Source organism: Xiphophorus hellerii, chromosome 13 (genome assembly GCF_003331165.1).
Source record: "Xiphophorus hellerii strain 12219 chromosome 13, Xiphophorus_hellerii-4.1, whole genome shotgun sequence".
Lineage (NCBI taxonomy): Eukaryota > Metazoa > Chordata > Actinopteri > Cyprinodontiformes > Poeciliidae > Xiphophorus > Xiphophorus hellerii.
Genome location: NC_045684.1, coordinates 20,197,282 through 20,223,749, shown reverse-complemented (window position 1 = coordinate 20,223,749; position 26,468 = coordinate 20,197,282). Strand labels below are relative to the sequence as shown.

Genomic DNA, 26,468 nt, shown 5'->3' with positions numbered 1-26,468 from the left:
TACCGAAGGTGCATTTCCTAATTTTTTCCGCCTCTGAGCAGCAGTTTCTAGCTTTCGCCTCACAAAGCAGCCCTCCCCTGTGACTCCCCCACTAAGCTCCTTCGGACTAGCCAGCAGCAATTAGCAAACACCTAGTGGAACTGAGCATCTGCTGAGCTCATTATACTATCTACTTCTCAGTACAACGCTGGTAAAAACCTTGTGAAAGGGTTTATGAGGAGCGATGTTGTGATGACTTTTAAATGCAGAGTTTCAGAAATAGCAGCAGTTTTTAAAGAGACAGAGGCCCAATTTCAAGGCCTTAAATTAGTTAGTAAAATTTAACATAATTACTTGATTATGCTATAAAATGGCGCTACGTGCCTGGAAAACACATAATACTGCCTCTTTTAGTAGATTTAATCATGGGCGTTTTCAATTTTTACTGCGCTACATTTCTATAATGTGTTGCGCTACATGTTACGTTCACGTCACATTGCGATTCCTTCCTTATTTGTTTGTTGGTATTTGAGTTAACAGGTTCAAAAAGTGACTCACGTGTCCCAGTTTTGAAAACTGTGTCAGAGAATTTAAATATGATTTACTTGAATGTGTTTACTGCCGTTCAAACAAGACATTGGTTTTGCTTTGTGTGAAATCAAAACTTTCAAAGGTATAATCACTCCTCTTTTTTATTTTGCATAATGACATTTAACTCTGCAGGTCGTCCTTGAAATTCTAATGCACAAAATCACAAGTCCAAATGAAAACTCTGAGTCACAGAGGGTAAACAAAATAAAAACATGCATTATCTACATGATTGTTCATTGAAATGGCCCGACATTATAGATGTATTAAAAGTAATATGCATACAGTAGGTACACCTAATAATATTCTAGAACATTGCATTATGGAATACATTCAACAAGTACTTTTACTTTCAATATTTTAAGTAATTTTAAATGCAAATACTTTATTTTACTCAAGTAAAAATGCTAGTGTGGTACTTTTACCAGAGTACATTTATTATTATCAATATTCCTCTTTTCTTCTTTTACCGTGGTTTTTGTTACCTTGAGTCAAAGCAGAAGCTGCTCCTCACTTCACTGCGTCTGCTGGACTGATGGTCACACGGCTGCTGAGCTCTGTCACACACCTTCAACACACAAGCAAACACACACCCACACACACACCCGCACACCCACCCACCCCCACACACACACACACACACACACAAAAAAAATGGTGGCGCATTTAAAACGAGGTCCAGCCTCTCTTCATTAATCTTTCTCCCAAGCTCTTTGGGAGCGACATTAATTACGGCTTAATGCAAATGAACTTAGTGCTGTGCTTTTTAAGAGAGGGCTGTATTTTCCCCTCTGTGAGCGATGGAGAAGCCCTCCAGAAACAGAGACGGGCAGCGGAATTACGACGGGAGGGCAAAGGCTGGACATTAAACATTCATGTAGCTGAAATTAACGCTGTGAGAAATGATGTTCTTTAGCTTGTTGCCATGTAAAAGATACTGCGTTTGAGATACAAACCCAAAGCTGAAAACCTCGTACTTTTTGCGCCTCCTCTGCTGGAGCCTCCATGTTCTCCGGGGGAGTGGTGCTGCGGGACGGCTGGATGCAGACTACCTCCTGGTCCCAGCCTGGAGCTCCCGGACCGGGGCTGGGTGGAGACGCCGGAGGTGCGCAGGGAGCGGTGCACAGCGGCGCTTCGGGTGGAGGACGGGAAAGATGCTCAGGGGACAAGACGACGTCCGCCTGGTCTACATTGTGGGAGAAAATGGAGGTTTTATAGTCCAAGCCGCAGCATGGAAGAGGAGGAGGTGCAGTTTCCCTCTCTTACCTTTAGATGTGTCGGTGGAGTAAGGATTGCCGTACTGCAGCTCCGCAGGCCTCTGTGGGACGAGTGGTGGTGGGGAGGGGTCCTGTGGGTAGGGGAGTGGGTAGCGTAGCACCATGGGCTGCTTGGCCTCGGCCCCCTGGACGCCGGCCTCCTGCTCCCTCTGTCTGGATTTGTAAAGCTGGAGTTCCTGGGCAGGAGAAATCATCCAGGCAGTGAGGGTTTAATAAATGAAATCATGAAATCAGAAATGAATCAAAGTTTAATAAATGAATTAACGTGCTCCAGTCTTATTTGTTGATGGATGTTTACAGCCCTACTTACTATGAAATTAAAATGAAAAGAAAGCACGGCTGTTAAAAGAGAAACACTTTGTGCCTCGCAGTTTCTGTTACAGAAGAATTACATTCGTCAGTGAAATTCTCATTACAAAAAAAATAATCAAAATGGTAGCTTGAATTGCAGGCGGGGGCCACACTAAGTTGTTGCAAGGGCCAGGAAAGAACCTCGGACCACACTTTGGACACCCCTGGCTCTCTGAGACATGATAATCAATTTTATTAATGTTTTATTCTTTATTTCATTGTTTTTGGTTGTTGTGTTTTATTTCAGACATTTAACGTGTTCTTTATAAAATTAAAGCTTATTGGTCTTGCATCATTATGCAGTTATTGTACGGATTTGGGTTTTCTCTGTGGGTTTATTTTGGGTTTCTGTGTCTTTTGAGTCTCCGTGCTGCCCTGTCTGCCCCTTGAGTGTTCCCAGGTGTGTCTCGTTCAGTGATTACCCTCTGTGCATTTAATGCCACCTGTTGTCTCTGTGTCTTTGTCGGGTCCTCGTCTCGTTTGGCTTGTCGAGTCTGTCGTTTTTTGGTTCAGTTGTTTTCCAGTTGCTACCAGCTTTGCGCTTAGTTTAGTCAGTTCACCTGTGCTGCCTGGATTTCTGGACTTTTTTCATCATTAAACTACCATGATGAGGTGGTGGTGCGTCTGCCTCACCCCCTCTCCACCGCACAAATCATGACAGATATAACTACATTTCTTGAAAATGGTCTCCTGGCAACAGTATTATCGTTTATCGCAATAAATACCGGGACAATTTATTGTCCAGTAAAATTTGCTCTCATATGCAAGACTGCATGCATGTTTGTGAGTGGAACTGTGTTAGGCTGTATCAAAGTAATTCTTTTTAAATATTCATTATTCAAAACAGAATTAAGAGCCGTGCATCACTTTCCCTTCATTTCACTTCAGTTCTCCACTGCTTTGGGTTGGCCTATCACATAAAATCCCAATATAAAAGTCTGTAGTTGTAATCTAAGTTTCCTTTTTATGCGTTTTAAATTCTCAACACAGAAGGAAATTTATTCCACTTACTTTACTTTCTTGTTTTCTCTTAGCTGTCCACGTTACATTTCGTCTCTTTTTTTGCAAGATCACGCAGGTTGATACATAAAACATCACGTAAACAGAAGCCTGATCAAAACCCATTTTCAGCTTTTGGTTAAAAGTAAATGAAAAAAAAAAATTGAAGAAACAGATACACTTTGAATTTATAGTTCACTTTCCCTAAACACTGTTTTTGCCCTTTGTGATCATATCTGAAGCAGGAGCATTAGTACCCTACTCATTACTGTAATGGGTGTCACAGTCTGGCTCCTTTCTCTGCTCTGGCTCTCGCTGCCATCCAGCGCCTCCTCCCTTTCTTGGCTTTTAAAAATCCTCCCTGACCTCCTCTCCTGATGACTTCATTAGCGCGCTGCTATCAAGTTTAACATTTAAACCAGGGTTGGGAAGGTGAAACAGACACGTAACGTGGCATTTGCACTGTCTAATGGAACTGTACCGGCGGGCGAAAGAGGCAGGAGTAGCTGTATAAATTAGTGGACGGCTGGCGAGGTTTGAAGGGGGGCTGGAGGGGATCGATAGAGCAGAAAGTCAGACGAAGCACAAAAATGGTCGCATGATTGAAAGAGATCATTTTTACTAGAGAGCCCACGTCAATGCAATGCACGGCGACAGCAACAGCATCATTCCTATCTCTCTCTATGGGAGAGATAGGCAAAAAAAACAACAAAAAAAAACTGTTAAAGACGGCAAAAGACTTGAGATGGTAGCGGAGAGTCACCTAGCAACAGATCAATATGTCTCTTCGCTAGTCTGTACCAACATTATTTATGGAAGCCATTTTATTGTTAAGTATTGCCATGAATTGAGAAGATAAAAATCTAATGTGCAAAGTTTTGAAATTGTCTATAATTACCTGAAAACGTCTATCCGCTTTAGGCCTGTTGACACTTACAAAATATGACAGAATACAACCCCAGATGAAGCCAGAAAAATTAGCCGATTCTAGACAATTACTTCAAAGTACAGGCGCCGATCGATCCAAAATATTGCTAATATTGATACCAAGTCGGTATGAGTATTGGTTCAATACCACTGTGGTAAAATCAATCATTTAGTTTCAGATTCATAGTCAGTGAAATGTAATTTTTGTATGTTTTTTTTTACTCTATTGTAAAAAAGAAGGTTTTGATATTGCTGTCAAATGTGTACAATTTGTTTTGTTTTTCTGTTGTTTCTGTTTAATAAACAGAAACGCCTATAAACTTGATAAAAATTCTGTCCTAGGCTTTAACTAGATAATTCATAGGAAAACCACAAAGCACCGAAAGTTCAGAAGTCTCATGATATATAAATTATGATTATTTATTATATTAACGTGGTATCTGATTGATACCAAATCATGCATTATCCGGATATGCGCGATATGCCTTAAGAATAAAATCTGATGTTTTTAAACCAAATCTGATTTACAAATTTAATCTATTTACAAATTTAATCTTTTTTTTCCCTTAAAAACATTACCAAGGACAGAAAATATCTTTTAAAAATGGCTTTTATTTCAAGAATTTCTTCTGTGAATCGACGTGACTTCAAAGTCGGAAAAAAATAATCAGACGAACAAGATGGTCGCTCTTGGCTAATATCACTCTGGACTCTGGAAACCCATGGTGCAATGGAGGAAAAAAAAAAATCCAGATTTTCCAAAAATGTCATCTTCAAAGACAGAAGATTCGGATGATATATGAAATCGATTTTGCCCTTACACCTCTACTTTTAACTGTTAATCGTCAAAGTCGGTAAAACATAAAGAAAGGACAATTTTGTACCTGAAAAGTACAAAAAAACACAACTACAAAGTGTGAGGGGGGCAAATGACAAATACCCAGACAAAACCCCTCAACATATAGCCAGAGCTGAGAAGGAATGGTTTAGGTTAAAGTAGGATAATGTTCTATAATGGCCAAGTGAAAGGCCAGATTTAAATCACATTAAGAATCAGCAGCCAGACTTGAAAACTGATCCAGCTTTCCGTTTGATTTCAGTGAGTTTGAGTTTACTTTGTGTTTGCGTGCGACATAAACTCTTCATATTATCTATTGCTATTTGCCGTTTGTTGCTATGTGACAAAATGCAAAACAAGAAGAAGAACCAATAGCAGCTCAGAACTAAACAGAACCAACATACTGGCTCGTCCTGGTGCCGTTTTACCTCCTGCAGCTGCTCCTTGTCTTTAAGAGCCTGGGCAAGGTTCTGTTTCAGCTCGGACACCTCGATGGCTCGCTCCGCCATCTGCACCTAGCAACAACACACACACACACACACACACACACAGACAGACAGACACCGTAAAATCACTTCAAGGTCACCACAAAACGACACCACCCTGTGGTGTCTAATAAGGCATTCTTTCAATGTTCTGAATGCTGAATAAAATTCCTGGCAGGAACACTTTCTGCTAGATAAGAACATTTTGTCACACTTCCAGTTTGTGTCAACCGCTGAGCGAGAACATCCGCGTACCAGCGAGCAGGTGAGTAATAGTGCACGACATTTGCCTCGTGTTTACCCTGGAGTGTTGTCAAGTGCGTTGGGGCCTACTGTAAAAACCCACAAGTACGGCCAAAGAAAGCAGATATGCACTCTGGGGAAGATGGAAGTGGGTCAGGGAGATCGTCATAAATCCCTCACTTTCTAACAGAACCGACCCTGTGGGATAGTTTACATCGCTTGCTGCTTGCTCTCCTCTTATTTCACCCCATTTCAAAGGTCTCAGATCATCCCGCTGCTGCTCTCACGGCTCTTTTTTCTGCCTTGTGTCTATCTGTCCTGATTTCATCACCCTTAAATTCTGTCTGCTTCTTTGGCTCCTCCCTTTAAATGCTCTTTCATCTCCTTTTGCCTTTTCTTGTTCTGCCCTCCTTTCTTGAATTTACGGCGTATCACCCCCACACGCGTGTCTTTTCGTTTCTCTGTGTATTCCTCTCCCCCTGTCTCCATCCTCTGGCTGACTCATGTAAACAGCCGTAAAGCACAGCGTTCTGCGGCGGACTGTCTCTTCTTCTGCTCTCGCTCTGTTCGGACTCCTGGGGCCATTAAGAACAACCCAGGGCCCAGGGCGGTCACCTCAGCAAAGGAACTATATCAAAGTGAAGGGAGAGCTATATTTACCGCCTGGATAAACACACACTCACTCACCAAGAGTAAGTGCCAGTCAGACGAAAGAGAAGAGAGCCCCGTTCGATAATCTGCTAACGTGGCACGCAAACTAGTGCGAAAGCAAAGACTGGGATTAAAGTGGAAAAAGGATGAGACGTTTACATTTTCAAAATCATTTAGATGCAAAGATGAAGGAAAGCCACCTCGTTCATATTAGTTAGAAACACTGAAATTTTGAGGTTGAAGACCTCAAAATAAATTCATCTTTCACTGCGGCGGTATAATCTCAAAGAAAAGATGTTGAAAAATCATTGAATTCAATAAATGATTCAGTTGAGAAGAAGAATAAAATAAAAGTTTATGAATTAATTGCTCTAACAAAATTTCCAGCGTAATAATGATTGGTGAGCCTAACAACTCCTTTAAAACAAATCCAACTTGGACCCTTTTTTGTATTTACACTTTACATTTCAAGTTGATCGTATTTTTCATAGCTTAATAATTCTGGGTTAAAATGATAAATTGCTTTAATTATAAATTTAATGAGACTTTTTCATGTAATATGTTTTTATGACATGACACTAAAAATACCAGTCGTATTGTTTTAGATCTATTTTTTTTTTGTCATCAGTTTACTTAATTACTTTTCCCCCCCATTTTCAATAAGTTTCAACATCCCACAGAGAGAAACATATCCATCTTCTTTTCTGAAAAGGTTTTATGTCTTTCTTTATTGTAAAATCTAAAAACAAAAATGGGGATATTCAAAAATTTCCTAAAGTAGCCTTTATTAAAAAATTTAAGTTATCATTTCTTTTAAAAGGTCTTGCAACATTTTCATCTCCATACAATTCTTAATTAGCTGGACTCGAGGCAACTATGGCTTCTACGATGGAAAAGTTTTCAGACTCCTGGTCTGGTTATTTGGGCCTTTCTTGTTTTTCTGGGGAGCAATAATGATGTAACACAGTCAATAATTTGACTCAATCAGTTTACCAATTCACTCTGGGTTGTTTGATTACATTGGAAGAGTTTGGAATGACCTGAATTAGATTGCAGATTACCACATATGTACCAGTTTGTTTGGATTTGCTGCTGTATTAATAACCTGAACTATTTGAGACAAACGGAAGGACAATAAGAGCGATGCTGTGTGCTCCTGTCTCACTCTGAATCGTCCCTCCTCATCGGCCAGACGCTGTTTTAGCGTGTCGTTGATCACGCACTGCTCCCTCCACTTCTCCTCCATCACGGCCAGCTCCGCCTCCACCGAGCGCGTCTGCTCCTTCTCCGCCTCCGCGGTGCTCCTCCCCTGCGCCTCCAGCGGCTCCCGGCCCCCCGCGCTGGCCCTCGTGTCCGCCTCGCTCCGCTCCTCGGCCCGCAACCTCTCGTCGCTCACCTCCACCCAGCTCGCCATCTTCAGGCTCTCCTCGGGCAGGTTCTCCTTCTTCTTCTTCTCTTCGCCATCTTTTTCCGTGTCATCTCTTCCAGCCGCCGCCGTGGACTCCATCGGAGACGTCTCCACCTGTTTTTCCTCCACATCTGTGCCACTGTAGGCCTCGGCAAATGTGGATTGTTCGTTTTTTACTTCAGGGGTGATTGTCGTGTCTGCTGCTTCTTGTAGAATTGCACAAGTAGGATTTCCTGCATTAAAAACAACTGGTTTAATACATAATATAAGGAAAGACTCTGCTGAGTAAGTTAGGTAGACTGAGGTGTTTGCCATCAATCCACAAAAGAATCATAAATCTCAACACGTTCTGTTGTTAGTTAACCATAACCATAAGATAAAAAGAACTTCTAAGCATCTGTTGCAACAAAATTAGAAAAAAAACCATCAACACAGGATGGTGCTGCTACCACCAGGCTTCAAAGTGAGGATGACAGCTATACTTTTCCATAGAATTCAAATTGTATTGACAAATTCTCCCACCTGGGCTGCCCACTGTCAGGTGAATCTGTACCCAAAAATCAAAAATAATTCACTCTATGAGTTCTAGAGGTAACTGCACAAAATTTTATTTAAACGTAAAAGGGGTCTGAATACAAGTGTGCGTGTTTTTATCTGTAAAACATTTAAAAAATCCATGTAAAAAATGTTATCCACCTCATAATTACGCATTACTTCGGGTTGCTCTTTCATCTGGATTTCCAATAAAACACGCTGAGCTCTCTGGTTGTAATGTGACACAATGTGAAAAAGTTTAAGGGGTTTGAATGCTTTTACAAGGCAATATAAGCCTCTGTGTGTGTGTAGGTGTGTGTGTGTGTGTGGGTGTGTGTGTGTGTGTTTTGGTGTGTGTAGCAGTGGTACCCTCAGTCGGAGACTCCGGACTGGAAACCAGCGGCTCCTGAGTCGTCTCTGTGGACACGTTTTTCTTTGACTCCTGCAATGAAACAAAATGAACTGTTGATTTAAGATTTAAGGGGAGGCGGTTAGTGAAGCAGGCTGGCTGTTCTCTGTGTGTGTGTGTGTTGTTTGTGTTTTTTTAATGGCTTTTAAACACACCATAATAACACCTTGTGACTCCGCAGTACTGAGCTTGGCCACCTGCCTGCGGAGGCGCTGACACTCCCGGTACTTCTCCTTGTAGTGCTCGGCAGCCATGTGGAGGCGCAGCTTCAGCTCCTCCACCTCCCTCTGAAGCTCCGCCTCCGCCTCCGACACCACCGCTACGCCGTCGCCGCTCGTTCCGACGCCCTGGGATGCAAAAGACGAGATCGGTGACGTGCGCTTCGCATTTGATCCAGATCGAGCGTGAAAGTAACAATCCCGAGCCGGGGGCACCGACCACCTCCTTGCGAGCGGTGCTCCTCATCCGGTCCAGCTGGGTCTCCATGCGCTGGCACTCGGCCTGAGCGTCGGCCAGACTGGCCCGGAGCTTGTCGACCTCGATGCGGGCGCGGTACAACTCGGTCATGGTGTGGTCACGGGTGCCGGCCGAGTCCCGCAGCTCGGAGGCGAGCAGGGCGGCCTGCTGTCGGGACGCCTGCAGCTGCTCCTCGGCCTGACGGAGCTGCTCGCGTAGGCGGCCGAGCTCTGCCTAAACGCGTAAAAGAAATATTAGTGTTAATCAGATTAATTGCAGTCTATTCACAATTAATCACTGTGCCTAACTTTGTGAACTTGAAATATAAATATGTACAAATATGTTGTGGTTCTTGCAAGAATGGGGTTGTGGGCAAGTCTCTCCTCCTGCTGCATTCCAACAAATTGAAATGCAAGAAATTATCTTTTTTGTTGTTGCTGCAGAATGGAGGTAATGTAGTCTCCCAGTAATCAACAGCAACTAAGGGAAACTTACTCCACTACACACGCACACACAAGTACACAAGTAGTAACAAACTTGTTCGGGGAACCACTGACAGATGAGATACATTTTATTCTCTAGTTCTTGGGTTTCCCACCCTTTGTGGTGGCACCCTGGGCAACTGCCCATATAGCCCTTATGAAAAACAGTAACTGTATGAATGTTATCAGAATCTAAAGATAGTCAGTTTTCTAGGTTTTATACTTAGGAAGGTTTATAGGACACAATTTTGTTTTGAACAGTAATCTTAGAAATGTCCCTCTGCATTCCTATGGAGCTTGCGTGATGAGGTGACAATCGTTGTCCTCATCCAGCTGAGCGACCGGCGTAATTTGTGCATGAGAAATTTCAAGCTTATACGTGCAACTGTATGCAACACAAGAAAGCTGAAAAATGTGCGACCTCTGTTGCTGTCTGCTGTCGCATAAAACGTTCATCTTTCGCTGTTGTGTTGCCCCTGTGTCAAGTCCACAGCGAACTGCTGTGAACTCGCTAACCCTTCGTGGGACAGAGGCTTTTAGGTCAAAATAATAGTTTGATTAATCTGCGTTGTGCAATATCAACAGGTTAACATTTTCAGATTAATCGCATGTGTTAATGTTGACGGCCCTAAGCCGAAATGGCAGCTTGTGTCACATTTTAGTCCTGTTTTCACGCCCTGCAGTGTGAGACCTTGTCATGTCTGTGCTCCAGCAGCTCCCTCTCCAGACTGTCTCGCTGGGCGACGCAGGCCCTCAGCCTCTCCAGCTCCTCTTGGAATTGAGCGATGGTCACCTCCCTGTTCAGCTCCACCGCCTTCAGCATCTGCAGCTCGGCGCTCAGCTTGGTGTTCTCCAGCTCGGTGCTGCGCAGGTGAGCCTGTCGCGGGTCCCGAAGCAGAAGAGAAACGTTCAGACCGGAGACGGAAACAAACGCCTCCATAGCTTCATGATGTGAAATGTTGTTTTTTTTTTCACCTTATAAAGATCTCTCTCATCCTTCTCATTCTTCAGCTGGCTCTCTAGGGTGTCTCGCTCTGCTGTCAGCTTCTTCAAACGGTCTCGCAGACTGCATTAGAAAAAAAGTCTCTGTAGTATTAATATCATTGTACAGAACATACTAAGGCTGGACGATATGGTCTAGAATCAATATTATGATATATTGAGCAGTTCACCTGGATAACATCAAATGGACAAAACTGCATAACAACAAATGAACAATAACACCAACCATCTACTCCCCCTCCAGAAGTAAAGAATGTGATAGGCCAGCATAAATACTTCACAGTAATTGCGGTTTTTCGCAATTATTTTTATTGGCATTTAATGGTTTTAAAACTATAGCGTCTGCAAATAAATGAAGAAAATATGTACTTTTAGTTAAGAGTTATTGAACAAATAAGCACAACTGAACAAGTTTAGAAGCATAAAATAACTTCACTTCCAAAGTCCTAATTGAACCCAATATATTACCAAACGATTGATGGCGCAACTTTTTTTTAGGGGAAATGAGACCTCTTGTGTCATGGCGCTTATTTCATTAACTTAACCCTCCCGAGGTCTACAGAGATGGGGGTCCCCACAAGCCGACCACTCCTTCTGATCGTCGCGCAGCTCGCGCTCATACTGCGGAAGGGTTAAGCCGTGCTCCCCTCGCGCTTACTTTTCAAAATAAAAACTCACGTCGCATTTTCAGGCTGCTCCCATGCAGTCTTATCTCGATCAACTGTATGGGCGCGGCTTCGACATTTAAATTTTTCCACATTTTCTTGTCTCTTTTTCGCTTCTTGCTACTGATTGGATGGGGTGCAGTCACGTGACTGATAGACGATACACGTACCGCGACGTCTAAATAAAAGATATTTATAAACACCTAAAATGCCGACATGAGTCGATAATTTGCTATTTATCGTCCAGGCCTAGCATACGTAAGCCACGCTTGCAACATAACATAGTCGAGCTGCTGTAGTTCTTCCACGGACTGTACTCGAATCATTTTGACAGAATTGGTTCTTTCACCATTCATATCTGTACAGTGTGTTCGTCTCTGAGCTAGGTGGTTCCATATAAGGATTCTGGCCTCACCAGTCCAGCTCAGTCTCCTTCTGAAGGCCCCTCTGGGTGACTCCCAGCAGGTCCTCCTCCAGCAGCCGGACTCGGTCTTTGGCCTCCGTCAGCCTCCTCCGTACTTCTTCCCTCTCGTCGGAGAGTCCCTGCGAAGAGCGCAGCAGCTCCTGGGGGGCAAAGAGGCGGCCAATCAGAGCAGCTGATACAGCGGCTTCAACTTGACGTGGTGAAGTTTTCCATGCTAATTAAATATTAACAAATATCTAGTAAATTACAGGTTTTCAACATTCTGATATACCCAGGCTTTAGGCCAAAACAAAATTTTCCTGAATCAAAACTCCAGATTTTTTTCAGAGGTTTACACATTGATTTAGTTAGCTTTTAAATTTGGCTGGGTGTTAAAGTGCTATTTCACAATTTTTCTTGCCCTTAGATGGGCCCTATTTTAAAATCCATAATGCTGTGTCTGGACTGGACAATTCAAATCAAAATAGAGACTTTGCAAAGCACAATTTACCTTCGGTGATTTGACAGTGTTTTTCAGAGTGAATTTAACAAGCAAACTTTCTGATAAAAATTCTAATTATAGATGGTATAGAGGTCTAAAGAGTTGTGTCTTTTTGGTTGAATGGGTGCGAATTTATTTGTGGGGTCTCCGTCAGAAACTGGAAAACCAAAAGCGATCAGTGAAACTTAACAAACCCAAACTCAAATCTCATTTATTTTTTATTTTAAGAATGAATGTGATTTGAAGAAAAATAAAATTAAAAGTCATTTACTTCGACAGAAACAGCAAAAATTTTACTTTGTAACAGTAATACCTACAGTTACTGTTACAAGGAAATTTGACTTTTTAAAATATTAGATTTTTTTTATATATATGTATATATACTGTATTTATACTATGAAGAAAGCTTCCCAAGTGGAGAGGTCTATTTTGATAATTATGTAGTTTTTTTTTTAAATATCTAAAACAATATTGGCAAACTGCTGGCATGACCTTTCCTGTTCTATTTACAGATTTTCCTCCACATTGTTGTTCTTTATTTTTCAGCATTTGTGAGGTACTGTGGCAAAACATGAAACTGCTGCTGCTCAATTACTCAACAGGTTGTTGCTAGGTAACCAAACAGTGAGTTAGTTAGTTGATACTTGGCTCACAGTGGGGTAAGGCCTTCCCTCTGCCTACCTCTCCCAGAATGCTGTGCGGTTCTGGATCGGAGTTCAGTACTGAATATTCTGTCAGATGTATTATCTATTGATATTGCTTACATGTATATCACGACATATATTGCCTTAGTTGTACATAATTCAAAAATAGAAGGAAAATGATACAAGTTTTCAACATTTTTTCACAAATAAAATCTGGAAAGTGTGGTGTGTATGTAGTCCCCCCTTGCAAAGTCACGCAAAAAAATGATGCGTTACTTTGCGTTGGTCTGTCACATAAAAGCCCAATGAAAACATCTGAAACTCTAAAAGGAATATGAGTATAAGACCCTGTAAGGAACACACAGATGGAAAAAAAAAAAAGCTTTAGCTAACAAAAGAAAACATGAAGTATGTTTTTTCCACATGGTGTGTGCTGGCTGAAGAACATCCTGTTTAAACTTGCTGCACATTGCTACTGAATGACTTTAAATCATCAACGGCTAATATTAGAAGTGACAGGACAGCATAGCTTCTGCACACGCCTTTCTTTCAGAAGCAAAAAAAAAAAAAAAACACACCTACTTTCTCTTCCCCAATACACACACATGCACGCACGAAGCTACAGCTGCACATTAAAAGGACATTTAGAATGTCAAACCCAGACGGTAACAATCAATTCAACATAGATAAGAGTCCAAATGCACCCATCGGTGCACACTAAGGCCCCGTCTCCCTCTGGGCTTGGCTCTACATGGATCGCTGTATGATTTTTTTTACGGCTGGCATTTGGGAAGCACTTTAGCAGTGCATAAAGACCTTATAAAAAGTGTAGTCGTAAAATTAGCAGCCACAAAATATGTACTTATGTTTTCATGTTAAACTCAAAGGGATATTTTCATCGGGAGAGCCACGAGCTGACGCACCCTCCAACAAGTCGTATATCCACAGATGGACACGGCTGTTGAATGAGAAGCGGCACAGTATTAACAATGTGTGTGTGTGCGTGTGTGGGTGTGTATGTGTGTGTATTACCATTTAAATTTATGGCAATTTTGTCCTTCATAAAATAAGAGCAGCAGGCTAACTCAAAGCAGCCTGATCTCAACTACAGTGGACCTCAGGCCCGGGAGGTCCACCAGGGGGCGATATAAGACCAGATTCAAACTTTCAGAGCTCTTGGCAGATTTCAGTGTTTCACCTCTTTCTGCCAACCCCTCTGCTCTCCTAAAAACTGGAACCGGTGCCAAGCCAGTTCTCATCAACTGAGCAATGCAGCAAATAATAAAAACCCTACATGTGACTCATCCTGGGAAGAGGGAAAAGATTGACAAATGTCCAGGTTACAGATTTCCTATTTTGAAATGTGATTCAGTCTCTGACGATCTATCCCCTACAAAAGTAGCCCTGGAAGAGAAATAAAGAGGCGAGGAAAAATAGTAGGAGACCGGTGGCCGCCGAATCGCGTGACTGAGCTGTGTTTGTCCCTGAGGCTGGGCAGGGCTGTTTTTTCATAAAGGCGGTTTTGTGGACTACCCTCCTGTCATTCGGCACACACAGACTAAAAGGGTTTTTGCAAGCGGGTGGCATAATGAGCGTGTGTGTGTGTGTGTTATGTGCGTCTGTGAAGGCAAACCCGAGGGGCCCCGCTGGCGTGCGACCTGAATGCGAGCGCGACGCCTTGGTGCGCGCGTGCGTTTGACGTCATGTTTGTTCACTCTGCGGTCGAGATGGCATCGTCGCTGACGCCAGATGCCCGGGAAAAAACTGTGTCCCAATTCCGTTCTGGACCACTGAGTCAGGTCGTTAAAGGAAGGAGTGGGAGGCGAGGGGGGCAAAGGGGAAGGCACGCAAACACACACACACACGCTCACATAGCAGCAGTTTGAAGTGTGTCTGTCAAACATGGACGCAAATTGTTCATAAATGTGCGGGACTTTGAAGTTTTCAGGTCAATGATCGCTGACGAGGACGCGGCTACTAGCGGGAAGTGCTAGCGGCGTCTGGCTGTCCGTATACAAATCCCTGTTAAAAAGCCAAGGTTCGGTGGCTTCAATTTTTTTTTTTTTTTAAACCATTTTCCAAATTCGGTTTGGCACAACACTTCTGCACAATTCAACTGAAAATAATAATAAAAAAAACAAATCTGTTGAATTAAAACGTAGGTGTGATCGGCCAGAAAATTGCAATCGGTGCAATCCTATTGAAGAAGCTGCAAATAACCATCCAAATGCTTACACTAACACTTTGTACCAATAACTAACTACTTGCAATTGTTCAGTTCATTAACAGAAGAAAATATTGCACCAGGGCGACAAAACAAAAACTAGATGTTTTCCAAAAATAAGGAGCGGAAAAAAAACCCCAGTTAGCTCTAGGACGTTCTGTCAACCTCTTGTTGTGTTCTGCATGTGAGAACGTCACCTCTATCGTGTCTAAAGCAAGGAGTTGCAGAACTGAATAATTTTCTTCCAAAGAAAACACCCAGGCCTAATTTGTGACTAAAATTTTCCTTTGTAGGACAATGTTATGGTCTGATGAATCCAGACTTACCATGCCCACAGCTAGACAATGTGGTGGCATAATCAAAAATTAACAAAATCTTGACCAGAAAATCCCCGCGGTCACCAGAAAGGGGGGCTCTGGCCACGAGACGCCTTGGCAAATCTAGCGAGGTCTGAAGAACATTAGCAAGACACAGCTGGCAAATACTGTCAAATCGAGAAAACTCAATACTGAAACTGAATAGAAGGGTACTTCAACAAAGTTCTAGTTTAAGTGTGTGGGAACTTGCGTGACCAGGTCGTTAGGGTTTTTCGGTTTTTTTGTTTTTTTTTACCCCCTAATAGCTTTGTCTGTTATTCATTCTACATGATAAATGTGATATTAAACTTCTGAAATGATTTACTATGATCTAAATGTTTTACAACATAAAAACCTGGACTTTTAACAGGGGTGTGTACACTTCTGAGATCCACGGCACACACAAACACAATGAAACTGTCCCACTTTCGGTCTCAACATCATCTAAACGGCTTATAATTTAAATGAGTGGTTATGCACGCAGACGCACACAAATGGTGTGCTTTCGCTCGTTCGGTAACATTTTAGACCACTCCGCCTCGTCTGTCTGACCTGGTTGTGTGTCCGCAGAAGGCAACATGTCTCCCTCTCCTGCTCCCTTTCCTTGACCAGTTGCTTCTGCTCCTCCTGCAGCTGTTGTTTCTCCTCCTGTAGGAGGCGCATGGCCTTCAGCAGCTCCATGCGCTCCTGCTGTGTCTCCTCCACACGCTGTCAGACACAAGGAGACAAAACAACCATAATGTGGCGCCAGTATCTGGAGATTTAATGTATCTTTTTTTGTTTTCTTTAATAGGTTCTGTGAGTGTCATGGCAAAGAGACTCTCTAAAACATTCAGTAGTGACCTTTATGGGGTGTAAAGGTACGGCATAACAGCAGAAAGAAACAAATGCCAAAACTGAGATTTACTCATTTTAAATTGAAAATAAACCTTGACATATTTAGTCCAAAACTGAAAGGCATCTTTCCTGGTATTAATATAAAACAATAAAAGTGTTTGTTTCAATTCATTTTTCATACTGAATGAAAGTCCTGAATAACATCTCCCAGTGTGGAAATTCAAAATACACACACCGTAGCAGCCAAAATTTATGACTTATATCAAAGAGAAAGAATAAATACGCAAATAGCTTGACATAAAACACTATTGCATCATTATAGGGCCTGCCAGATTGCACCACTTGCTGGGTAAACACAAGCTGGAGGGTCTTCGACATCCGGCATATCAGTATTACAAACATCCTTGCATTCATTTGGTGTGGAGTGCTTCAGACAGAAGATTAATCGACTTATTTCCTATTGTGGACTCTATAGCAATAGAAACACAAACATTTCAATTTTAACTTCTAGTACCCATGACAACTATGTACTACTGAGGGAGTACACAAACATACAGTCACACATATCCTTATATGGCAAAAATAAAAATCAAAAATCAAACATATGTTCCCATCCCTGTGGCTCAGTGTTGGTACAGAAAGCTTAGTGTCCACACAACACACATAATGTACAGAGTCTTTCAAAAATTTGGCCTACAATTTTATATAAACAGAGCCAGCAAGTTGTTTTTGCTCACTTGTGATCTCTGTATTTTGTGCAGCGGCAATAACCAGTCCTATAGCAAACTCTATCCTTTGCTTTAGTTACATGTAAAACACTCCACATGCTCTTTACATCTTCTTTTTATGTTCTGCAGATACTCTTGCACAAGCTAGAAAACCCTTTTATTTCCACAAATTAAAACTGTGTTTAAAACAGTGTTTGTTCTTTAAAACATAGATTATGGGTGTGGAATCATCGAGTTTATGTTTGGCAAGTTTTAAAACTAGCAACAAAAAAAATAAATAAATAAAACGAGAAAAGAGAAAGTAAACTATCCCTTCAATTTAATTTTGTACAGACAGCAATCCTTGAATTAGATGCCAACGTAAACATTATTTACAGTGCATGGTCATATCCTCTTATATTGTACAACCACAAGCTTCTTGTGTTTTATTAGGATTTTATGTGTTTGACCAAAATAATCTCATGCATATCTCTACTGTGGTTCTGAAAATGCTTGAAAATTAAAAATAAACAAGCAGTCTTCAAAAGTGTTGGCATGCACATGGATACACACTACAGAGGGTGCCCTATCCTCATTGACTGGATCTACCGAGACAAAACTGGTAATTCATTCAGGCACAACTGAACATATCTCTTTATAATATTTTGCCTCCCATGTAAGAAATTGTGCCCTGGAGAGTTAGGCATATTGCTCATATGTTAAATACAGAAACAAAAAAAAAAGCAGCTACTAAAATAACATTTTATTTTGTAACAAAAGAAAAAGCCTCAAAATGGGCCATTTGAAACACAGTGGTGCAAAAATCTCATGCCATTCTGCCACCCGAAAAGAACCCGATTGTATGAATGCAGCAGAAGAGTTGGACTGATTCAGTTCCGAGGGCCGAGGAGCTGAAATGGGACAAAGATATACTGCCATGTGTCTGCTGCTGCCTAAAAAAAGCAGCTGATGATGTCAGAGTTGACTGCTAGGAGGTCAAGAGCAGAAAGACCAAATATAAGCAACGGTCGTGTGTGGTCTACCTCTAGCAGCCCGGTCTTGGTGGTAACGACCAGTATGTCTGAGTTGCTGTCTTCCTCTGTGACAGTCAGCAGCTCCTCGGTGGGCGTGGCAGGCCTGAACTGGAAGGGCGTGCTGGCACCTCTGATATCCCCCGCGTGAGTGACATAACAGAACTGGTAAAACTCCCCGTCCGATTTAGGGACATAATAGCCTGCGAGGGAGCGAGAAATAGGAGGTGCAGTATTAAAATCATGTTTTATTTCCAACCTGTTTTGATATTAATACAAACAAGTGTTTCTGTCTATATTTACAACAAGTCCTCCGCATGCTGACACATCAAACAGCCTGTATTTACTCTGAGATTCAACTGGCGCTTCATACTCTCCACTCGGAAACGGAGCGGCGTTGAGAAGAGTCGAACCAGTAGCCGGCCGCTTTTACTGACTCCTAAAGCACCACAGTGTGAACTCATATTTTCACTGGGTAATATCTGACCATTCCAGGTCCAGTAAAAACCAGTCCGCAGACCCTCAGCGTGAGAGTGTGTGTGTGTGGTAGGAGAGGTGCGTGGGTCCCAGGCCGTCGTTTGCGGTCGTTCTCCCTTATTAAATAAAAGTGCTGGTTTTTATATGCACCGTAAAATGGAGGAGTTACTTTGGAATACCCAGGCTCTGTATAGTGGTTTCAGTAATAATGTATGTGTGGATCTCTTGAGTGCGTACCTTGAAACACAACAGTCCTGTGCACAGTACTTCCCGGCTCGTAGTTCTCAGGCATGGGAGACCAAAGGAAGGTGTAATAATCTCTGGCTGTGCTCCAACCAACCTGGGGAAGCAGCGTGCATGAAAAAAGATTTTAAATTTTTAAAACTCATACAGTCCAAATATTGATTTTTTTTTTTTGATACGTGTATTACTTTTTACTTTTAAAAAACTCTCTGAAGAACTCAGCTCTACAAGTTCTTTTCTTCAACCAATAACAACTTTAAAAGCGTGGCTTCATGTATTCACGTCCCTTTATTTCAAATAAATAAAGAAATCCAGGGCAAATGCCAAGAAGTAGTGCACCAATCGATCGGCCCCAATTTTCTTAACTTCAGCAGATTGCCGATCTGCCAATATTTACACGAGAAACCAAACCATCTATTTCCACAAAGGCCTGAAAATCAACCACTGCCCACTTTTGCTCTGCTGTGAGAGTCTGCATGTGCACGATAAACAAAAGTCACCCCTCTGTTGCCAACTTAGCGACTTTTCAAACAAATAAATCTGTATCGGCAGGTCAGGCTCATTAAGGTTGAGTGATCAGTCAGGAAGCACCCCTATTTAAATCATAGCATATCTATGCGTTGGAATGGCCTAGTCAAAGTCCAGACCTAAATCTAATAAAATATTTGTGGCAAGAAATAAAAATAACATTCAGTGATGCTATCTGGTCAAGACTAGCATCACTGAATGTTAGTCAGTGATGCTAGTCACTGACTAACATCAGTGACTAGTCCCTCCTTACTTACTCCTTGTAAGTAAGGAGGGACCTACTAATATACAATTATTTTGTGTTGCACATACAGAATAATTGTATGTGTAATTCTAGCCAAAGGTGGTTCAGCAAAGCATTGATTCAATAATGCTGAATACATGTATGTGCATGCCAACACTTTTGAAGACTGCTTGTTTATTTTTTAATTTTCAAACATTTTCAGAACCACAGCAGAGATATGCATGAGATTATTTTGGTCAATCACATAAAATCCTAATAAAACACAAGATGGTTGTAAATTGTCAAAGTTGTAGGCGAGGAAGGATGGATGAATGGATGGATGGACAGACACCTGGACTGAAAGATGGACGGACAGGTGGATGGAGTAACTGTGCCTCCATGGGAAGAGTAGTGATCATGCGATAAGAAGCGCTAGTGTACGTTGCTTTGATTGGTCAGTTTGACTTTATAAGTTCAGTCAGTGAAGAATAAAAAGAAAAACAGGAAAAAGGAGCTATTGTTTTTTTTCCCGGAAATAATTTCTTGTTTTCTTAAGTCAGTCATGTACCACCAAATGTTCAAGTTAAATGTTTGGCACAACTCAATCACATGGTCCTATGAAATAAAAAAAATAAAAAAAAGTTATATAAAAATATATATTAAAATTAATATATAGAATAAGAATTATGTCTTACGATTCAATGACATTGTCTAGTTTCCTATGAAGGAAATAGGATGGACAAAGTCATTGCACGGTTCAATAAAAAAAATATATATCTAAATATCCTGCTGTTAATATCCTAGCTAGCTAATAAACAATTACTTTAATAATTGATACAATGGAAAACAGTTTTATTGAAATGTTGAGTTACTTACACCAATCCCATAAAAGTATTTAGACTTTCAAACTGTAAATCAACTGAACTACGGGAAGCATTTGTCATAAGTGTCAGTTTTAAACGCATTGTTTCCTTAAACCTAATCACTGCGTTTCCCCACCCCCATCATCACATAACACACATCACATCTCTGCTGCAAAGCACCAGTAGCAGTCAGCGTGAAGTCCTGCGCCAAGAACATTCTTTTCCACCTCCACCAGTGTCTCAGGCATGAGCTCGGCGCTTCGATGGCCTCGCGCCAGCCTTTGCTTGTGCGGTCATGTGTGTTTGCACAAGACAGAAGAGAGAGGAAAAAAAAGGCATCAATAATTTTGCTAATTGCAGAGGTGAGGTTGACTGACGTTTGCTTAGACGTGGAGTAGCATTCCAGGAGAGGAGTGATGTTATAAAATAATCACAGGCAAGGCAGCTATCAATCACTCAAGGCCAAGTGAGAGGGGACAGCGTGATGACACGTTAATTATACGCTCACGCAACGGGTTTCTCCCTGCCGACCCGGCGAAACATGCCGCAACTGAAAGCCTTCTGGGGTTTCCTTTTTGTTTGTTGGGAGTAGTGTGGGAGTGGGCGAGTTAAAAACTTGGAAATGTGAGCGGCAGTTCTAAAATTTATCCCCCACAAAAAAGAAAAACACACACAGAAACCAAACGCTGGGTTATAGAAGCGTGTTTAAGATGTACACTGTCCATGTTTACCGTGTACACACAGCATGTGAATACTGCTGGAGGGCAACACCGTCCAGGAACATGTTTGTTGTATCAGAATCCCTGTATCAATGTGCTGCATGAACACTTTTAGCCACTAGGAGGCGTCTGTACTCAACTTAAACCAACCGTTCATGCCTGCTCTGAGTCATGCTCACAGCAGATCTCAGCTCTGCTGCTTAGTCTGGCTCTCTCACAGGTAGCGCATGAAGATGGGATGGGAAAGAGGAAGAAAATATTCTGTCCCTGAGTCAGACCTGCGAAAAGTTTTTGCCTCTGGGAAGACATAAACCTTCATGCTAAAGACTAGTATTAACAGCTTTGGAGTGTGAAAGTCAACTGTAATCAGTTTTGTTTTAAAAAATTCCCCAGCGTCGTAACTCGAACTGAAACTTGCTGGCATAGCTTAAAATGTGCATAATTTGTGAAAGATTTTCACATTTTTATTTTTTTTGGAATAGCGCTTCATTTACAGTGCCTTCTTTTTGTACTACTTGAACTTTTTAACATTTTTGTCAGACCAACACAAAGTAGCGCTTACCTGCAAAGGGGAAGCAAAATGATAGATGGTTTTTACATTTTTTACATACAAATCTAAAAAGCACGGTGTGTATTTGTATCCACACAATCCCATGGAACCAACTGCGGTCAGATGTCATTTAATAATTAAAGAGATAATCTTAGTACAAATCCAGCTGTTCTTAAAAGGCCTCGGAGATGTGTTAAGAGAACTTTAGTGAACACAAAGCATCACAAAGAGCAAACACGGACATACACTGGGTTATAAAACAATTTCCCAAACACTGAGCATCTCAAAGTTTTTTACTCAAAAGCTAAAAGAGCAGGAAACAACTACAAACTTCCTGATGCATGGATATTTAACTAAGCTAACAGGCTGAGTCAAATCAGTTCCCACGGATCAGGTCGAAGAATTTGAAAACAAAACAAACATTAGGATGCATTCACACAATAGGCACATGTGATCAGATGTTTTCATGGCAATCAGAACCAGGCAATTCCGATCTTTTCACCCCCAACAATTCCGATTTGTGCCACTCTTGTGTGATACTAACTCAGATATGTATGCAACAGTTTTTAAAGCGTCTGCGGTCAGAACGGTCGCATCGCATTTTGGCCGACTTTTACGTCGTTCGACTGCACATCCTAACACACTTCTCCCTACAGAAGTTGTGGTTAATGCTCAAAAAAGGCTGTTGCTATTAGTTGTGCTTTGTTTTTTTCCTGCTGTCCTCCGTCTTGTTATGATCATGTGACAATATTGCCGGCTCCCATTGCTGAACAACTTTAAAATTGATCCATCGACGGCCATTTTAACTTTCGTAAAGAGTGTGCTTCTTTGTGACGTCTACCTTCTTCTACTTCTGCGCATGTGCATTGCTTTAGGGTCTTAAACTGTTTGAAAACAAAAATTTTATTGCGATCACATTTAATTTGTGCAATGAATGGTGAACCCCCCCCAAAAAAAACAAACTGGAATTGACCCAGTCAAAGTCCAGACCTAAATAATTTAAAGAATCTGTGTCATGATTTATAAACTGCTCTGTACAGATGAGCTTAAGCTATTTTGCAAAGAATGTGCACAACTATTAGTAGTTATGTGTGAAGTCTGTAGAAACATGTGGTTTTACAAAGTATTTACATGAGGAGCTAAGGACTATATTTTCCTTTTCCTTTTATGTAACATCTATGCACCACTTTTTGCTATTCTAGCACACTTATTCCCAATAAAGTACAGTAAATATTGTTTTAGTTTAATGGGTATAAAGACAGTGACAAGACTTTGCAACTATAAAATAAAGTCCTAATGAATGCAAGAAAGACAGGCATATACGTCAAAGAGGATTAAAAATCTACGGTCTGTTTGTTCCCTGACATGGAGCTCTGACCATCAAACGGGTTTCTTTAGCATGATTTACCATAATTACATTTTCCAATCCTCAAGTTTTTTTTTTTCCAAATAAACTCAGCATCTTTATTCCTTTTTAATTGAACTGGTGGATTTGAAGTCAGTTCTTAAAACTACGATAAAACGTTTGTCTTTTGTCTTTACGAGACATTAAGTTTCCCGCCTCCCATTTCCTGTTAATTACGTGTGAGATTTGATGGCCCTGATAAAAGAGTCCAAGCAGAGAAGGGGAAATGGGCTGATGGAAAGTCAAAGGAAAGGGAATTGGGGGGCACATGTGAAATGATGGAAAGGGAAGGGGTCTTAATAAGAATCAGAGTGGGTCATAAAGAGGGCCAAATGTGGGCAAACAGCCCACCGTGTATACTCTTCCTTGTTCTGCCTGCAGAACAACCACACCAAAGCTTGCGGTAGGTTTTCAGGCTTGTAGTGACGAATCATTACTGTCGGGGCGGATGCATGTGTTAATGTGCTAAGTGAAAAACTACGGGCAATTAATGCAACCCTAACACTTGTTTGTACCAACAGAAACCTGCGTAAATGGCTGTGATTTAAAAAAATTATAATTTGAACATTGAGAGCAAAGTAAATTGCATTAATCGAATACCTTGAAAATGCCCACCCAGTCCTTGGGGTGGGGAGTAATGTAAGGGGTCAACGTGTAACGGCACTCCAAGGGGGCCTGTGGTAGGAAACTCTTCCCTACGTTCTGGAAGATGACATGAGCGAAGTTGGATGTTTCCATGATGCTGACGCTGCAGCCAGGAGACGAGTCCACCACCTGGAATGATGACATGCTGCCCTGCTGGTCACTTCATTTGCCTTGAAGTGAGAAAAACAGAAGAGAAACAGTCGGAGGAGATTGTATTCTTTTCCCTTCACACATATATCAGTTTGCAGAAGTCTTCAAATCTTTTGAATCGTTGTCACTTTATAGCCATAAACTTCAATGTATTTAATGAGGATTTAGTGTGGCAGATCATCAGAAGACGTTACTGGGGGTCTGTTCTCAATATGCTTATAGAGTATGACATTTATTTATAGATGTGTGGTGGACCACAATTTCGTATTTTCTGACTTGACTCTGTCTGGTACTGTTCCTATTGTTTGTGCTGCGGATAAATACTTAGGACGCTATGTATCTGATAATATGGCTTTTCAAATGAAATGCAAAATCATGTATGCACAAGTTAATATGCTGAGATGTAAATTTTGTACGTTCGTTGTTCCAGTGAAAATTGGGCACTTTAAATAAGCCTATTGTCTCCCAGTGTACACTGGCCATTTGTGGAGGTGCTGCAGAGAAAGCAACATTCAGAAACTCACTGTAGCATTGAAGGGTGGAATTATTTTGCTGCTTAAAATGCTAAGATGGAACAGTGTAAGTCAAACGTTTGTTACTGTTGGTGTACCCACTCGTCATGCTATATTGCAGAATCTCTTGAGTGTACAGTTGACTAAACAAATAGTGTAATTGTGTCCCTGACAGATTCTCCATTTAGCTCAGTCATGTTTTATTCAAAGTTCTGGAATCATTGGCGCTTTAGCCTTCATGTAGATTTGTGACATTGTGGATTTGATTTGATGCTTTATTTTAATGTTTCACTATGGACCCATATGTGTCACTAATAAAAGGTTCTATAAAATATTGACTCGTCCACCATCTTGTAACCATATATTCCACTTCTAAAAGGTAAATTAATAAAAGGGATCTTACTCTTCGGCAATAAAACAGTTGCAATCGTTTCTTAATAGCCAAGGGTCCAGACCCTCTGTATGAACTGAAGCATAGAACAAAGGGGTTTTTTTTACCAGGCCAGTGATAAACAAACATTGAGTAAGAACAAGTCTTTACAATACAGGGTTTCCCCCAGAAAACCTGCATAGCCCGGTGGTAGAGACACTACGCCAGTCCACTAGCAGCCCGCCGTGTTTTTGTGTTAAAAAATGTTCAAAGTTACAAAAATTCGGAGGTGCATATGTTAGGATCATAATTTGGAAATAATAGCATATGAAACCAAAGGGGAGCCCTCACACCCAGGTCAATGTGCCAACTATTAAACCGTCTTTACTGCCTCTGTTACTTGTAAAAAATATATATATATACATGTATATATATTTAAAATAAAAAACTTAGCATGGTGGGGGGCCAAGTAAAACCCGGTGGCCCACCAGGCTTATATTACACTGGGAGAAACCCTGCCATAGCTTTTTTTTCCAATCAAAGTTGTAATAATCAAATGTATTACCTTGCATGTGTAAACTGTTGAGTAATTTCTCCTCTGTGGCTCTGAGGGAGTTCAGTCAAGTCAAAGATGATTTCATGGTGACACAAAGTTCTGCTGCTTTACCAGGAGGTAAAAGGCTGGAAAATAATAATAAATATGGTGATTTTGATATGAAAGACCGTGTTTCCATTTCTCTATTTCCGAATAGGGATCTTGAATGAAGTGTTTGATAACACTTCATTAGGATATTTCAACTGATAGCATCAGTTGAAATATATCTATGATTGGATTCGATTGACCAATTTTCTTTTTGTAAAGTGCCATAAACACACAACAGCATGTACTTTCATGCACTTTTTGAGCACCAAGATGGATGAATGATGGACTTAAGACAATAAGATGGGGAATAAATCTGGCAATTAAAAAAAATACATGTAAATTTTCTTCATTGCATACTTTTTCAGACTTGAAAACTCCAATACTTTTCCAAACTGTGTAGGAAAATTGTAAAGGGAAGCTCAGGTTGATGGTAAAGAAACAAACACTTGTGAATGTATGCAGCTTTTTGGCACCCCTGTCATCCTGTAATTTCACTCTGGAACCACAAAAAGGCAAAACATTCTATCAACGCATTACATTTTATAATGACTCCACCCCAGGAATAAACAGGGTAATAAATATTATGCAAGAAATGCACATTTCAAAGCTGTAACGTTACAGACAGAAACGACGTGAGATCCACGACCGAGCAGCTAAAATACACTTCGGCCGAGTGAACTGTAGCTAAAGCAACCTAAGGCTTATCTCATTAAAGGTGGCTAACATTAGCTTGTGGACGGGCCATGTTGTGTCAAGTCACTACTCGCTAGCTAAGCATCATCCTCTTAGGGCGGCGAGCTCGATGACACATGACACACAAACACACACGAGCCAGTTTAGCATGAAAATAAACCTTACCTCTATTAAATGGCTTGTATTTGTAAAGAAACAGAGACTTTCTTCGTCGTATCTCTGTGTTTATTTCCCCCCCACTCTCAGCTCTGACGCTGATGCGTCTCTTCCAGAGAGAGGGAGAGATGATGATGCTGAGCTGCTGCACCAGTGATGCTGCGAGGGCCGGTGGGGGGAACCAGGACACCCCGACTAGAAACAACGACAGTATATTATTATCATTACAAACTTTTACTCTTTATAATAAACTTAGAAATTAGCTTCCCTCCCCCATTCATTCAAAATAAAAT

At 41.3% G+C, this 26,468-nt stretch overlaps 1 protein-coding gene across 6 annotated transcripts in view; it reads right to left on the bottom strand.

Annotated features, from left to right (window-relative positions):
* tax1bp1a (Tax1 (human T-cell leukemia virus type I) binding protein 1a) overlaps positions 1 to 26,322 on the bottom strand; it is a 28,085-nt gene extending 1,763 nt beyond the window's left edge. Inside the window, exons 1-18 of one of the 6 annotated variants that reach the window (XM_032580121.1) lie at positions 26,185 to 26,322; positions 25,249 to 25,364; positions 24,717 to 24,780; positions 23,607 to 23,821; positions 18,713 to 18,815; positions 18,011 to 18,201; positions 15,976 to 16,131; positions 11,710 to 11,858; positions 10,603 to 10,693; positions 10,319 to 10,504; positions 9,128 to 9,379; positions 8,845 to 9,036; positions 8,650 to 8,722; positions 7,504 to 7,979; positions 5,388 to 5,474; positions 1,834 to 2,020; positions 1,524 to 1,753; positions 1,053 to 1,135 (exon numbers count right to left, since the gene is read on the bottom strand). In XM_032580121.1, coding sequence (XP_032436012.1) covers positions 1,053 to 1,135; positions 1,524 to 1,753; positions 1,834 to 2,020; positions 5,388 to 5,474; positions 7,504 to 7,979; positions 8,650 to 8,722; positions 8,845 to 9,036; positions 9,128 to 9,379; positions 10,319 to 10,504; positions 10,603 to 10,693; positions 11,710 to 11,858; positions 15,976 to 16,131; positions 18,011 to 18,201; positions 18,713 to 18,815; positions 23,607 to 23,795 — 2,645 coding nt within the window. In that variant the 5' untranslated portion in view covers positions 23,796 to 23,821; positions 24,717 to 24,780; positions 25,249 to 25,364; positions 26,185 to 26,322. The remainder of the gene's footprint in view (positions 1 to 1,052; positions 1,136 to 1,523; positions 1,754 to 1,833; positions 2,021 to 5,387; positions 5,475 to 7,503; positions 7,980 to 8,649; positions 8,723 to 8,844; positions 9,037 to 9,127; positions 9,380 to 10,318; positions 10,505 to 10,602; positions 10,694 to 11,709; positions 11,859 to 15,975; positions 16,132 to 18,010; positions 18,202 to 18,712; positions 18,816 to 23,606; positions 23,822 to 24,716; positions 24,781 to 25,248; positions 25,365 to 26,184) is intronic. The other 5 variants (XM_032580120.1, XM_032580119.1, XM_032580123.1 and 2 more) reach the window with 5 other exon arrangements.
* Between the last annotated feature and the right edge of the window lie 146 nt (positions 26,323 to 26,468).